The sequence below is a fragment of the Dipodomys ordii genome, unplaced genomic scaffold (assembly GCF_000151885.1).
Source record: "Dipodomys ordii isolate 6190 unplaced genomic scaffold, Dord_2.0 Scaffold129, whole genome shotgun sequence".
In the NCBI taxonomy this organism is placed as follows: Eukaryota; Metazoa; Chordata; class Mammalia; order Rodentia; family Heteromyidae; genus Dipodomys; species Dipodomys ordii.
In genome coordinates, this window is record NW_012267345.1 from 1,372,023 (window position 1) to 1,385,090 (window position 13,068).

Sequence of the window (13,068 nt, forward strand, 5' to 3'; positions counted from 1 at the left end):
GGGAGGGGAGAGAGCAGCGTGAGGGCAAGACAGAGCAGTGCCCTGCGCCACAGGAGGCTGACAGGGAGGGAGGGACGGCAACAGCTCCCCAGATCCCCAGGAAACCAGCCCCGTCACCTATTGCTAGGACTTGTGTCCTCTTCCAACAGGCGGCGGCAGGACGGTGCCCAGCCCGGTGCCCTTCGTCCCTGCACCCAGGAACCAGGTCAAGGTTTGCTCCTGATGGTGCTGTCCAGGTGAAGGCGCCCGCCCCAGGCTCTGCCCCAGGGGCTGCAGCCCACTCCTGCAGCCCCAGCCACCCCCAGGCCAGGCCACACTCGCCCTGAGACAAGGCTGGGCAAGGCAGGTGCCTCCTGGGCTCCTTCCCGCTGCTTGTCACCCATCGCCGGCCTCCCAGCCTCCGGCCACCCTCTCTGATCTCCTCAGCTCCAAGGGACCCTGTGAGCCAGGTACCCTTAATTATGGGGCTATAATAAATGATAGCCCAGTGGTTATGATGAAGCAGTCCCCATGCACTTTGGGGACAGGCCTAGGGCTGAGCAGGCTCCCAGCCACGCTGACAGCTCAGTCTCCCTCTCTCCTGGGCTGCAAGGCATTATTATCAGGTCTGTTATCTCTCCATCCTTTTGACAGAAGGCTTGGAGATCAGATGAAATGAGAGGAGCACTGGGTGCCCGGCATGGGCACTGTGGCCCAACAGAACCCCACCAAAGACAGCAGAGCCGCCAGCCGGCAGAGGCCCGCAGCGAGGCCCAGGACGGGCGTGGTGCAGACCCGACCCGCACGGCGGCCTTGTGGTCGCGCTGTGTGACCACGCTGACGAGATGCAGTCTGGCCTGGCCTCGGTGAATGCGGCGTGGCTTCCCACCGAACCCGGGGCTCCTGGGCTGCAAACCCAAGCCAGAGAGAAGTGTCTTTGAGGCAGGCATGGCCAGATACCTGTAATCCCGCCCTCCAGACTCGAGGGGGATTGGGAGCTCAGGCCTGGGCGCTGTCCCTGGGCTCTTCAGCTCAAGGCGAGCGCTCTACCACTTGAGCCACAGCGCCACTTCCGGTTTTCTGGTGGTTTATTGTGATAAGACTCTCACAGACTTTCCTGCCCGGGCTGGCTTTGAACCACGATCCTCAGATCTCAGCCTCCTAAGTCACTAGGATGACAGGCGTGAGCCACGGACTCGGCAAGCCTGGCTATTTTTATTTTTGGTATGTTTCGTCTTGCTGAAGATAAGGACCTTGCTGTGTTACCCAGGCAGGTCTCAAACTCTTAGCTCAAGTGATCCTCTGGCCTCAGCCTGCAGTCCTGAGGCTACAGGCGTGCACAACCACGTCTGGCTCTTTATGTTAACCTCCCTGTGACTATCGGATCCATGGCCTACAGAGGAAGGTGATGCTCTTTAGCTCTGCCTTGGGCTACCTGTGGGTGGAGGCCACCTGGCAGCTGCCCCTCTTCAGTGTCACAGCTCTCCCCTGTCCCCTCGGGGTGAAACCCATCACCAGCCCGAGACCGCTACTGGCGCCGGAACCTTCCTTCCACGTGAGGGCCGCAGACCGGGGACCTGACCCGCGTTCACACCTGGAGAAACAGATTTTTCAATGACATATTTAATTTAGGCAGATTACTGTAACTTCGATGTAGACTCATATCAAAAAGCACTGCATTTCCTTCTGCTAAATCTTTGAAATCTGGCCATCTTTTACGCTCAGTGCCTCTTGATTTAGACACTAAATTTACATTGGAAATATTTATCTGTATTTAGATCTTGTAAACTGCACAATTCAGAAAATAAGTTCACGTATGTTGTTCCAAACACAGTAATTACTGAAGTTTCCTCGTCACTACGTCGAGTATCAAGTTTTGTTATGGTTGTGTTTTTTGAAGTTTAAATTATTAAATAAAAGAAAAGTTGTTCCTTCCTTGCCCAACCCGTACTCCAAGAGCACAGCAGCCACTCAGGGCTGGTAGACGGGTGGAAAACGGGGAGTCAAGGTCCTGGGGCACATGTGCAGTCTCTCTCCTTCTGCAGCATCTCTGATGTCAGACACCCAGGGCCTGCTGCTCCTTGCCAGATCTCACCTGGAGTCCCTGCAGGTGCTGTGTGGGGGGAGGGAGTCCCTGCAGGTGCTGGGGGGGGGGGGGAGTCCCTGCAGGTGCTGGGGGGGAGGGGCACCATCACACACCTGGAGTCCCTGCTGGTGCTGTGGGGGGGAGTCCCTGCAGGTGATCTGGGGGAGGAGTCCCTGCAGGTGCTGGGGGGGGGGAGTCCCTGCAGGTGCTGGGGGGGAGTCCCTGCAGGTGCTGCAGGGGGCGGGGGGAGTCCCTGCATTGCTCTGGGGAGGAGGAGGGGCATCACACTGGCACTGATGCCTTCTGGAGCACACAGCAGTGATGCTGTGCGTTGGGAGAGGCTGAGGCTGAGGAATTCTCTTCCGCACTCGGGACCACAGAGGCCAGACAGGTGAGGGGCTGCTGAAGCTCTCGGCTCAGTAGCAGCTGGCAGGACATGAGCCCAGGAGCCTCTCCCTTGGCAGCATGGGGACAGTGTCCGGGACGCATGGTGCCAGGAGGTGGGCAGCCAGCGGGCCAAGGCAGAGCAAGCAGGCCACCAGGAGAGCAGGCGCTGCCGGACCAAGAGCTGCTCTGGAAGAATTGGACCCCACAGGCCGCCCTGGGGGCAGAGAGCCAGCAAAGGAGCCTCCCTCCCAGAGAGGCCCGGAGCTGCCCACCGTCCAGCCAGGCCCACTGGCCCGCCGTCAGGGCCCTCGGGACTCCGCTGCGCCCAGGGCTGGGACGCGAGGGGTGACAGGCTTGTTGGGAACAGAACTCCAGGAGAAAGTGACAGGACGTGGGGTGAAGGAGGAGCAGCCAGGTAAGTCCAGGAAGCTCCCCGCCATGATACCCGCGGCCCCACCATGTGACCGCTCGAGGCTGCCAGGACAGAGCCACTGAGGCTGCGCAGCCCTCAGCAGCCCAGGAGTCAGGCGGGCTGTGGGGGAACGTGGAAGCTGCCTCCCGGGGCTTGGCATCCAGCAGCACTGACCTTTGGGGGCTGGGGGGCGGGAGGGGCAGGACAGGAGGGTAAGGTGAGGCTGAGGCTCAGCCTGTCGCCTCCTCAGGCTCGGGTCCCCTCTACAGAGCAGCACCTGGCCGCCTCACCCCGGGGTGCTGGGAAGGCTGTGGAATGGCAGAATGGAGTGGAGGAGTGTGAGCCAGAGCAGGATCCGTGTCCCTGGCCGAGGCTGTACACCCTTCAAGGAGAAGATGCTGGGGACCCCAGCACTGACCCCCCCAGGCACAGCAGGGCCTGGAGCCCAGGACAGGGTCCCCTGAGCCCCACAGAGATAGGACCACCCAAAACCACCTGCAAACCACAGCCAGAACAGACAGGGCAAGCGCTCTCAGACTCCACGCCACACGGTGCCCGACAGACCGGTACTGAAGTGCCACAGGCCTGCTCTGCCTCATCCCGAGCACCTCTAGACTGCGCAGGTCAGAGCGGCTCCCGCCCCACTTGCCAGCCAGAGCTCTCCTCCCTCCCTCCTTCCAGAAGAGTGATGGCACCCAACATCTCAGCAGCTCCAAGGAGCCCTAGAACTGCACCCCAAAGCACCCACCCAGAGGAGGTGAGCCTCCCTGCATACAGTCGCATGTGGTTGCCAGGGAGGCCGGGAGGGGCAGTAAGGAGGAGGCCGGGAGGAGGAGGCTGGGAGAAGGCTGGAAGGAGGAGGCCAGGAGGAGGAGGCTGGGAGGAGGCTGGAAGGAGGAGGCCAGGAGGAGGAGGCCTGGAGGAGGAGGCCGGGAGGAGGAGGCTGGGAGGAGGAGGCCAGGAGGAGGCTGGAAGGAGGAGGCTGGAGGAACAGTGAGGAGGAGCAGGCGGAGAGGAGGAGGTAGGGAGGAGCAGTGAAGAGGAGGAGCCAGGGAGGAGGCCAGGAAGAGGAGGCTTGGAGGAAGAGGCTTCAGGGAAATGGGGGCCCAGACCAGCTCAGTCACACTCAGGTCTGCTGCCCGAGCATAGAGCAGAGGGCCAGTTTTGGGGGATGGGCAGTGGGGGCACCAGATGCAATGCCCTCAGCCACACTGAGGGGCAGGGAGGGCAGGGCAGGGCCACAGGAGGGGAACAGCTTCAGAATCACCCCTGGTCCCAGCCCAGCCCAGTGCCCAAGGGGGGGAGGCAGAGCCCCAGGCCTTCCCTTCCCCTTCCCTGTCCCAGCCCAGGTGAACCAAGGGAGAGGTCAGGAAAGGGGGGTTCTTATCTCTAGGTCTTGAGGTACGCAGCCAAGGGACTGATGCCAGGAGTCACAGCTCCTGGCAGCCACATTGTGCCCACACTAAGCCTAGGCTTCAAGCTCGTGGCTGGGACCCTAACACCCACTGAAGCTGTCGGGGCGGCAGCTGGCAGCACTGGCTCTGTTGTCCACGTCGGCCATTTCTCTTGAATCCAAATTGCCGTTAATCACGGCCTCCTCTGTGCGACAGTCCGGCTCCACCACACAGCCGGCTCATCCGTCTGCGTTACAGTTCAGTTTCCAGCAGAGCAGACACCCACCTCTGCCCCCAGCCAGTGCAGAGCCAATACCCCACCTCTGCCCCCAGCCAGTGCAGAGCCAATACCCCACCTCTGGCCCAAGGCCCAGACTCCAGGTGGATAGTTTGGACCACAGTCTAACTGGCAGTGTGATCCAAAAGACCCCGGCCTGACTGGAGACACGGACAGGGCCTGCCAGGACTGACTCTGGCACACCCACAGATCCCAGGCTTGATTACAGTCCTCGGGGGCTTCTGCACCGTTTTCGTAGTCTGCTCTGCCAGGCACTTCTGTTTACCATTCAGTGCCCCTGGACATGCCCAGACCAAAGGGCAAAGGCTGCAGGCGCCAGGGTACGGCGGGGGGCACGGGGTACAGGGAGCCCGCGTCCGGGTACGGCGGGGGGCACGGGGTACGGGGAGCCCGCGTCCGGGTACGGCGGGGGGCACGGGGTACGGGGAGCCCGCGTCCGGGTACGGCGGGGGGCACGGGGTATGGGGAGCCCGCGTCCGGGTACGGCGGGGGGCACGGGGTACGGGGAGCCTGCGTCGGTGCATGCCGGTGCGTCCGGTGCAAGTTGGGAGGCAGTCTGTGGACCCGCATTTCACCGTGGCTCTGGGCCTGCGGGGACTGGACTGGAGCACTTGGCTTCCCGGCGGCCTGAGGAGTGGCTCCCTGCCCATGGGTTAAGGAGGGGAGGCCCCATCCCCGGGCATTCTGCCCCAGGGCCCTGCATAGTACCGCAGGGAGAAGAGTCAGCCCGAGACGCGCATGTGGCAGAGGCTCCAAATCTAGCGTCCACCCCTGAAACCCCTGACCTTGGCAGGGCAGCCCCTACCACCTCTGACCCCCGCATCACAGCGCTAGCCCCTGACCCCGCATCACAGCGCTAGCCCCTGACCCCGCATCACAGCCCCTGACCCCGGGCAGGGCAGCACGGTCCTGGCCCCCTCTGGCCTCCGCTAACCCCTGGGCAGGGCAGCACAGTTCTGGCCCCCTCTGACCTCCGCTGACCCCCAGGCAGGGCAGCATGGTCCCCGGCCTCTCTGGCCTCCGCTGACCCCGGGCAGGGCAGCACCGTCCCCGGCCCCCTCTGGCCTCCACATCACAGTGTTGCAACATCTTCAGCAGGGGGCTTGGCCCTGCCAGATCCTGTCCAGGGCTGGGTGTGCCTGGCAACCAGACGCCAGACCTGGGCACTTCCTGTCTCCTCCCTGGAGCCCCTCCGGTCCTGGCCCCGCCCGGTGATCCTCCATCCCCAGGACCTGCAGGACTCCTCCCTGCTCCCCTGAGCGGCACCCCTGGAGAGGAGCCTGCCCCTGGGCCAGCTCACCGCCGGGAGGGAGCCGCAGCACACACCCCCCAGAGGAAGGAGCTCCATGGCCTCCGCCCTCTGGCAGGCGGGGGGCCGGTCCTTGACCACTCTGCCCTTAGCACCCCTCTGGCAGCCACCGAGCACCCAGGGCCCAACGCGATCGATCCCATGATGCTGAGCAGAGGGATACTCCATCTGGGTAACTGCCAAGCACAAAGAGAAGAGAACAATTTCTCAGGGCCAAAAGGAAAGCAACCTCCTCTTTCCTTCAGCTTTGACTCTGAACATACAATCGGGTTGTACTTGACACGTGCGTCCATCTTTTTAGAAGCTAAGGATTACTTAGCTGCACACAAGCCAGAGCTCTTCCGGCAGGACCCGGGAGTCGTCCGTCTCTCTGAAATGTCAAGAGCAGGAAAGTCAGGGCTCCTACCGCACGGGGCCGGCACTGGAGGGCGGCTGGGGGGGCCGGAGCCAAACGCCAGCCGCAGGTTGCACCAAACAAACTTCTGTCATAGAGACACAGAAGATTATTTCCCTTTGGAGAAAGCCAATTAGCTAGCACAACCCCCAGGTGGGTTGGGACAGAGCATGAGTGACAAATGGTGCTGCCCCCCCCCCCATGTGAGGCCTGGCTGCGTTTATCTCCGGGACAGCGCATGCCGGCTGTGTCGGCTGCTGGCTCAGGCAGCCCAGCCTCACTCAGGCGGGGACAAGCCGTTTCCTTTCTCTTCTGCCTCCCCAGAGAGGCTTCTGGGCTCGGCAGGAGCTCCTGGCTGTGTTACAGTTATCTGCCATGTACAAGCTACCCCAATTCCACGAGAACTCGGAAGGAGCCCCACAGAGCGCCGACCATCCAGACAAACTCCCCAGATTGCTCATGATCCTGCCGCGACCCCAACACACCCATGCTTGCCAAAGGAGCACTACCTGCCTTCCCTGTCCACCCCTGGCCCAGTGACCCCTGCCCGCCTGCCCTGGCCACCGAACGTGCCCACATCTCTTCCCCCTCCAGCCAGAAAGCGCCTCATACATACTTGATGGAGAAATTACAACACACACCTCTGGTCGCCAGCCAGCCCCAGGCTGCGCGCTGGGCCTTCAAGGAAGCGCCTGGTGACTGCACGACTCTCTGGTCATTGCTCACCCGGGCCTCTCTGCCAGCCCCTTCTCAGCCTCCTCCTCCTCCTCCTCCTCCTTTTTTTGGTCAGTCGTGGGGCTTGAACTCTGGGCCTGGGTGCTGTCCCTCAGCTCTTCAGCTCAAGGCTAGCGCTCTACCACTTGAGCCACAGAGCCACTTCCGGCTTTTTCTGCTTATGTGGTGCTAAGGAATCGAACCCAGGACCTCATGCATGCAAGGCAAGCGCTCTACCCCTGAGCCACCTTCCCAGCCCCAGCCTGCTTCTAAGTCTCATCTTTCTCTTCATGTAACATAGGAGGTTAAATGTGTATCATTTTCTAGTAGAACATGACCCAGAGTGAAGCTGACGAGGGGAGTGGCCCCCAGCCCAGCCCTCGTCCCCTGCTCAGAGCACGAGCGAGCCCCGTGGGGGGGGGCGGTATAAAAGGGGGTGGGGGTGGGGGGTGCACACTTTCTCCCCAGGCGATGACCTTCCTGCCTCACCGATGGCCTCCCTGCTGGCATCGAGATCGGTGTCTGCCTGTCCGGTGTCTGCCCGTCCGTCTCTCTGAACCAGCACTGGAGCTTGAGCTCAGTCTCATGCTCTCGATCAGCTTCTCCCTCTCATGGCCGGTGTTCTACCATTTGAGCCAAACTTCCATTTCGGGCTTTTTGCTGGTTCATCAGAGATAAAAGTCTCAAGAATTTGTCTGCTCGGGCTGGTTTTGAACTGTGGTCCTCAGATCTCAGCCTCCTGGGTATCTAGGATTATGGACCTGAGCCACAGGTGTCCAGACTGGGCTCTCCTGCAGTCCCGCCCCCACGTTACAGGTGAGGTCCGCGTGGGTCTGGTGAGCCTCTTGGCCTCCCGTTGGGGCCGAGCTGGTCTGCAGCAGCCTGATCTCTGAGCACAGGCGGCTGCGTCACCTGACGGGGGCGGGCCTTGGGGTTAGGGCAGGGCTGGTCGGGGCTGGCCCTGCGTCCTGGCTGGCTCTGACACAGAGGAGCACCTGAGAGATGTCAAGGCCAGCTGGAACCGCCTGTGTCTCTGAAGATGATGGAGGCTCCAGGAGCTGAAGACTGAAGACCGACGACGCTGGTCGCAGAGTGGCCGTGCCTCGCAGAGTGGGGGCCGCCCCCAGGGCCCCAAGACCCTGCCTCGCAGAGCGGGGGCCGCCCCCAGGGCCCTCCCCGGTGCCCCCCTCCTCCAGTGTCCGCCTCTTCCAGGCTGGTTGGACCTGGACTTCTCCCCAGCACCAGCCTCCCCCCACCCCCAGGGCTTGTCCAAAGGCTCTTGGTACACTTTGTCTCTGCCGGGGGAAGGCCCTTAGAAATGCCTGGTGCCCGCTGATGGGAAGCAGCACTGGGGGGACTGGAGGGGGTACCTAGCTCCCAGCTGAGGAGGGGGAAGGGCAGGTTTCCCAGCTCCACCCTCTCCCACCTCTGCTTGGCATCTAGAACTTTCTCTCCCTCCTTCCCTCCCGTCTCTCTGCCCCACCCCCAGCAGGAAGCTTCCTGTCCAAGGGGCAGAGCCGCTCCCCACAGCCCACGCCAGCCTGGGGAGCGAGCAGTGTTCTCTGTGACTGAGTCTGGCGTCGCGCTTGGGGGAAGACACAGTAAACACCTGCAGGTTTCCTTCTCTGCGGAGGCAGCAGCTTCCTCGGTGTGCGCAGGGGAGGAAGCAGCCCCAGACCTCACACCCCGGTCCCCCACAGTCTGCGGGACTTCCGCCATGCGAGCAGCCAGTGAGGCCCGTGGCTCCCACCCATTGCTCCTGGACAGGCGGGGTTCCTGGGGTGCACCCACAATCCAGTCGCCACCACTGCCCCTGCTTCACTGGGGCCCTGGGAACCCCTGCGGTTTGCCACGATTTCCTGGCTTCCCAAGGCCCGGGCCACCACAACGGCTGCCCAGGGTCCAGGGCTCACGCCTGCATGCCAGGCCCATGGAGACCACTCAGCCGACATTCCTGTGGGAGGGACAGCTACGGGGTCCCTCCGCCCGCCCGGAGCCCAGGCAGGCCAGGACTGCCCCAAGCCCGCTAACGCCTCCAAGGCAGAGGCCAAGAGGCCGCCCCTTCGGTCAGCAAGGGCTCCCCCCTCCCCTCCCCCCCAAGCTGGAGTCTGTGCGCCTGCCCCATCTGGACCTGCTCTGCACCACCTCCGGTGAGCAAGGACCCTCGGCCCAGCAGGGGCAAAGCGGCTGCCTGGCCAACGCGGCCCCTCCACTGGCCAAGCAAGGGGCTCCCGCCTCTGCGGCTGGAAGTTGTACTCCCTCTATGAGGGACAGGTCTCGGGCAGCCCCGGTCGCAGCCCGGGTCCCAGCCCGGGCCGCAGCTCTCTCAGGATCCTTGCTCCCCGGCAAGGCTGCTACCGGCCTGCAGCCCACCAGCTCGCCTCACATTGGCAGGCCACTGTCCGTGTACCCCGGCAGCGCCTCCACCACGAGCCTGCTGCCATGCCAGGCCCCACAGCCACGTCCGGCACCGCTCGGCAGCCCCTCTGTGTCATTTTTTTCGTTGGTGGGCTGTGGGGTTCTCCTGAGGATGGACGGACAGAGTCCCAGACAGGAGGACATGGCCTGCCCAGCCCCACCGCGGGCACCATCGGCTCCACACAGGCCAGCGACCTCCAATTTTTCCTCATCCAACGAAACGGCTCAGAGTCCATTCTGCTGCCCATCCCCCCAGATGCCATCCAGGCAGAAGCCGAGGAGACACGTCAGGAGGGGGGTGCCGCTCCAGAGGGTGGCAGAACAGCAGCCGATCTCCAGGGCACAGAGGCCGGGCCGTGGGGAAGGAGGATGCCGACGGCCAAGGCCCTGACCTGCATGCCTGCTTCAGGACCCTGCGCACCCAGGAGACACGCAGCCTTGAGCAAGCCCACGGCACTGCCCTGGGGGCCGTGGGGAAGCGCCTCCGCCCCTCCCGGCATCTCCTCTAGCCGCTCTTGGGGCTGGAGGTGACAGGAGGACCATGTCAGAGGCGCTGTCAGGGAGGTGGTGATGTCGTGCAGGTGGGAGAGCGCCAGCGGTGAGTACCAGGAGGCTCGGGGCCAGCGCTCAGGTCCTGAGTTCAAGCCCACGCCGCTGCAGTGTACCCCAGCCCCCCTGCGTGGTCCCCGCCCCGAGGCCACGGTGCTGTGGGCCTCCCTAGGGGCGAAAGGAACCTGACTTCAGAGCAACGTTTCAGGACCTTAAAAAGAACCGTTCCCGGAAAGTGTAACCCCTGGACGTCACCTTTATAATAACAACGGAAGCTGTATTTTTTCTAAGAAACGTTCCTTCGTCTCCCTGCTGACCCGAAGAACCCTTCGCTGCTCCTGTGTGCAGGCTGGCAGGGCCGGCAGGGCCGCCCGAGCCACATTAATGAGGCTCCTATCCGCCTCTGACAAACACACCCAGCCCTCCTTTGTCCCCGCCGAGCCGACAGGGACCGAGACGTCCGTGACGCAGCACAGCGTCGGCATTTGTGACTGTCACACCACCATCCCGTGGCGCTTTGAAAGCCATAATTGTCCAGGGCTCAAAGGGATCCAAGGAGACAAAAAAAATAACAAAGATAACAGCGTCCAGCACTGTACGGCCCTCCGAGGGCCAGCGTGGAGGCACGGGGCCTGCCCTGGGGGCGGCGCCGCCCGAGGAGTCTGCGGAGCAGACATCATGAACAGCAGCAGCAGCGGCGCTGAGAGCAGGGGCCGCTGGTGGACAGGCCCCACACTGCCAGCCTGGTGAAAGATGCTGTCCGGCAGCAGGCTGGGCTCCCCCCCAGCCCACCTGACCTCAACTCTTCCTCCTCCCTGTCTTCCACCTGGACCAGACCATCTTCTGTCCACAGAAACCAGTCCAGGCTTCCTGGGGGCCACGGGAAGGGGGTGGCCAGACCAGGCAGGGCCCAACAGTGCTGGCACTGGATGTGCTGGTTTCTGAGATTGGAGCGACTGGCAATCTGAGGTTGGAAGGGCAGAGGGCAAAGCCAAGGGCCCCCGTGTGGTCCGGCTGACGGTTCCCAGCAATCCTGTGCCTCCGTTTCTCTGCCACGGGGATAAGGGGCTACCTTCCAGAAGGTGTTCCGTGAGGAACAGATGAGCAGACTCCTCTCTCTACCCCGCAGCTGCCCCTGGCCAGTCTCATCCAGCAGCTCAGCACGTGGGGGAGGCCACTGAGCTCAGAGTCCAACCAGCCAGTCCTTCCAGTGTGGCCTGGCTGCTTGCTTCTTCTTCTTTCTCCTTCTCCTCATTCTTTCTTCCTTCTCCTTCTTATACTTGGGTTTGAACTCAGGGCCTCTCACACTTGGCTAGACACACCTCCAACCCATGGTGGAGCTGGTTCTTAATGACAAAGGTCTGTAATTGAGACCTTGGCCCTCCCAAAAATATATAATACCCACCCCACACACATATACCCCATACAACATACATACAAACACACACAACACCATACACACATATACCCCATACAACATACACACATACAACACCACACACACATATACCTCATACAACATACACACAAACACATACAACACCCCACACACTTACACCCCATACAACATACACACAAACACACACACACCACACACACACATATACCCCATACAACATACACACAAACACACACACAATACCACACACACACATATACCCCATACAACATACAAACACACATACAACATCACACACACATATACCCCATACAACATACACACAAACACACATACAACACCACACACACATATACCCATACAACATACACACAAACACATACAACACCCCACACACATATACCCCATACAACATACACACAAACACATACAACACCACATACACATATACCCCATACAACATACACACAAACACATACAACACCCCACACACATATACCCCATACAACATACACACAAACATACATACAACACCACACACACATATATACCCCATACAACATACACACAAACACATACAACACCACACACAACATACAAAGCATACATACAACATACACATAGCGTGTGCAAGCAGGCATGCATGTGTGCACGCACGCGCCATACACCAGGCAGGTGGGAGGCTCATCTCCCCATAGGGCTGGAAAGACGAAGACAGAAATAGCAGCACAATCCGCACCACCACCCTGGGGCGCCCCAAGATGAGCGCTGGGCAGTGGGCAGCGTGTCTGGGGCCCTGGTCCCAGGTTGCACCCAGAATCTTGAGACCCTGAAGCTGCCGAGAGGCCTCACAGGGCTGTGGGGTCCCCTGTGGGCCTCTTCTGAAGAGCCCGGGCTTGTTGGCACGCCTAGACACCTGAGCAGACCCAGGACCTGAGGGAAGGCTCTCCTCCCTCCCGGGTCCTGACGGCAGGTTGAGTCAGATGTTTGGATTTGGTGGGCGGTCAGCGCCCTCTACAGGCAGGTGTGTTAACTGCAGGCCTCAGCCAATGGGCTTGGGACTCGACAGGTCTACTGGACAGGACATGGCAGCTGACTGCGGGCTTTGGTACTTCTTCCAGTTCTAGAGTCTGAAGTCAAGACTTGAACTCAGCACCTTCTCAGGCAGGCACTCACGACTTGAGCCACGGATTGTTTTTCAGGTAAGGTCCTACTCCATCCACCACAGCCCTCCCCAGCTCAGCAGTTCGAGGAAGAATGCAGAGACAGAGCAACTGCTCCCCGGAGTCTGCACTCCTGGATGCCTGTCTTTCCTTCTTGTCCACGACTCCCGTGAGGACTGACTTCTCTGAGCCTCTGCCTCCCCTCACAGGAATCTCACACACACACACACACACACACACACACACACACACACACTGTGATCATGGCCCATAAGCCTCTCTGGCACCCGCCCAGCCCTCCTTACTTCACACAGGAGGACGCCCTCCCGCTCCCCCACCCCCTAGCACCCCGCGGCCCCCACTCCTGCCAGCCTGGTGGCCAGGCTCCCATCCCAGGACCTGCATCTGCACAGCATGGCCTCAGATTAATTTCAGATCACCTCCATCGCGGCTGCATCTCACCGCACACTCCTGTGTACTTGTGCACTCCCGGCCGGGTCACACACACTCCTGACCGTGTACTCGTGCACTGGCCGGGTCACGCACACTCCTGTGTACTCGTGCAC

The 13,068-nt window shown here is 61.4% G+C and overlaps 1 protein-coding gene across 1 annotated transcript in view; it reads left to right on the forward strand.

Annotated features, from left to right (window-relative positions):
* Nucleotides 1–8,690: 8,690 nt before the first annotated feature.
* Nucleotides 8,691–13,068, forward strand: part of Mrgbp (MRG/MORF4L binding protein) — an 8,714-nt gene continuing 4,336 nt past the window's right edge. Inside the window, exons 1-2 of the mRNA XM_013030349.1 lie at nt 8,691–8,817; nt 9,195–9,677. Of these exons, the coding sequence (XP_012885803.1) occupies nt 8,691–8,817; nt 9,195–9,677 (610 nt within the window). The remainder of the gene's footprint in view (nt 8,818–9,194; nt 9,678–13,068) is intronic.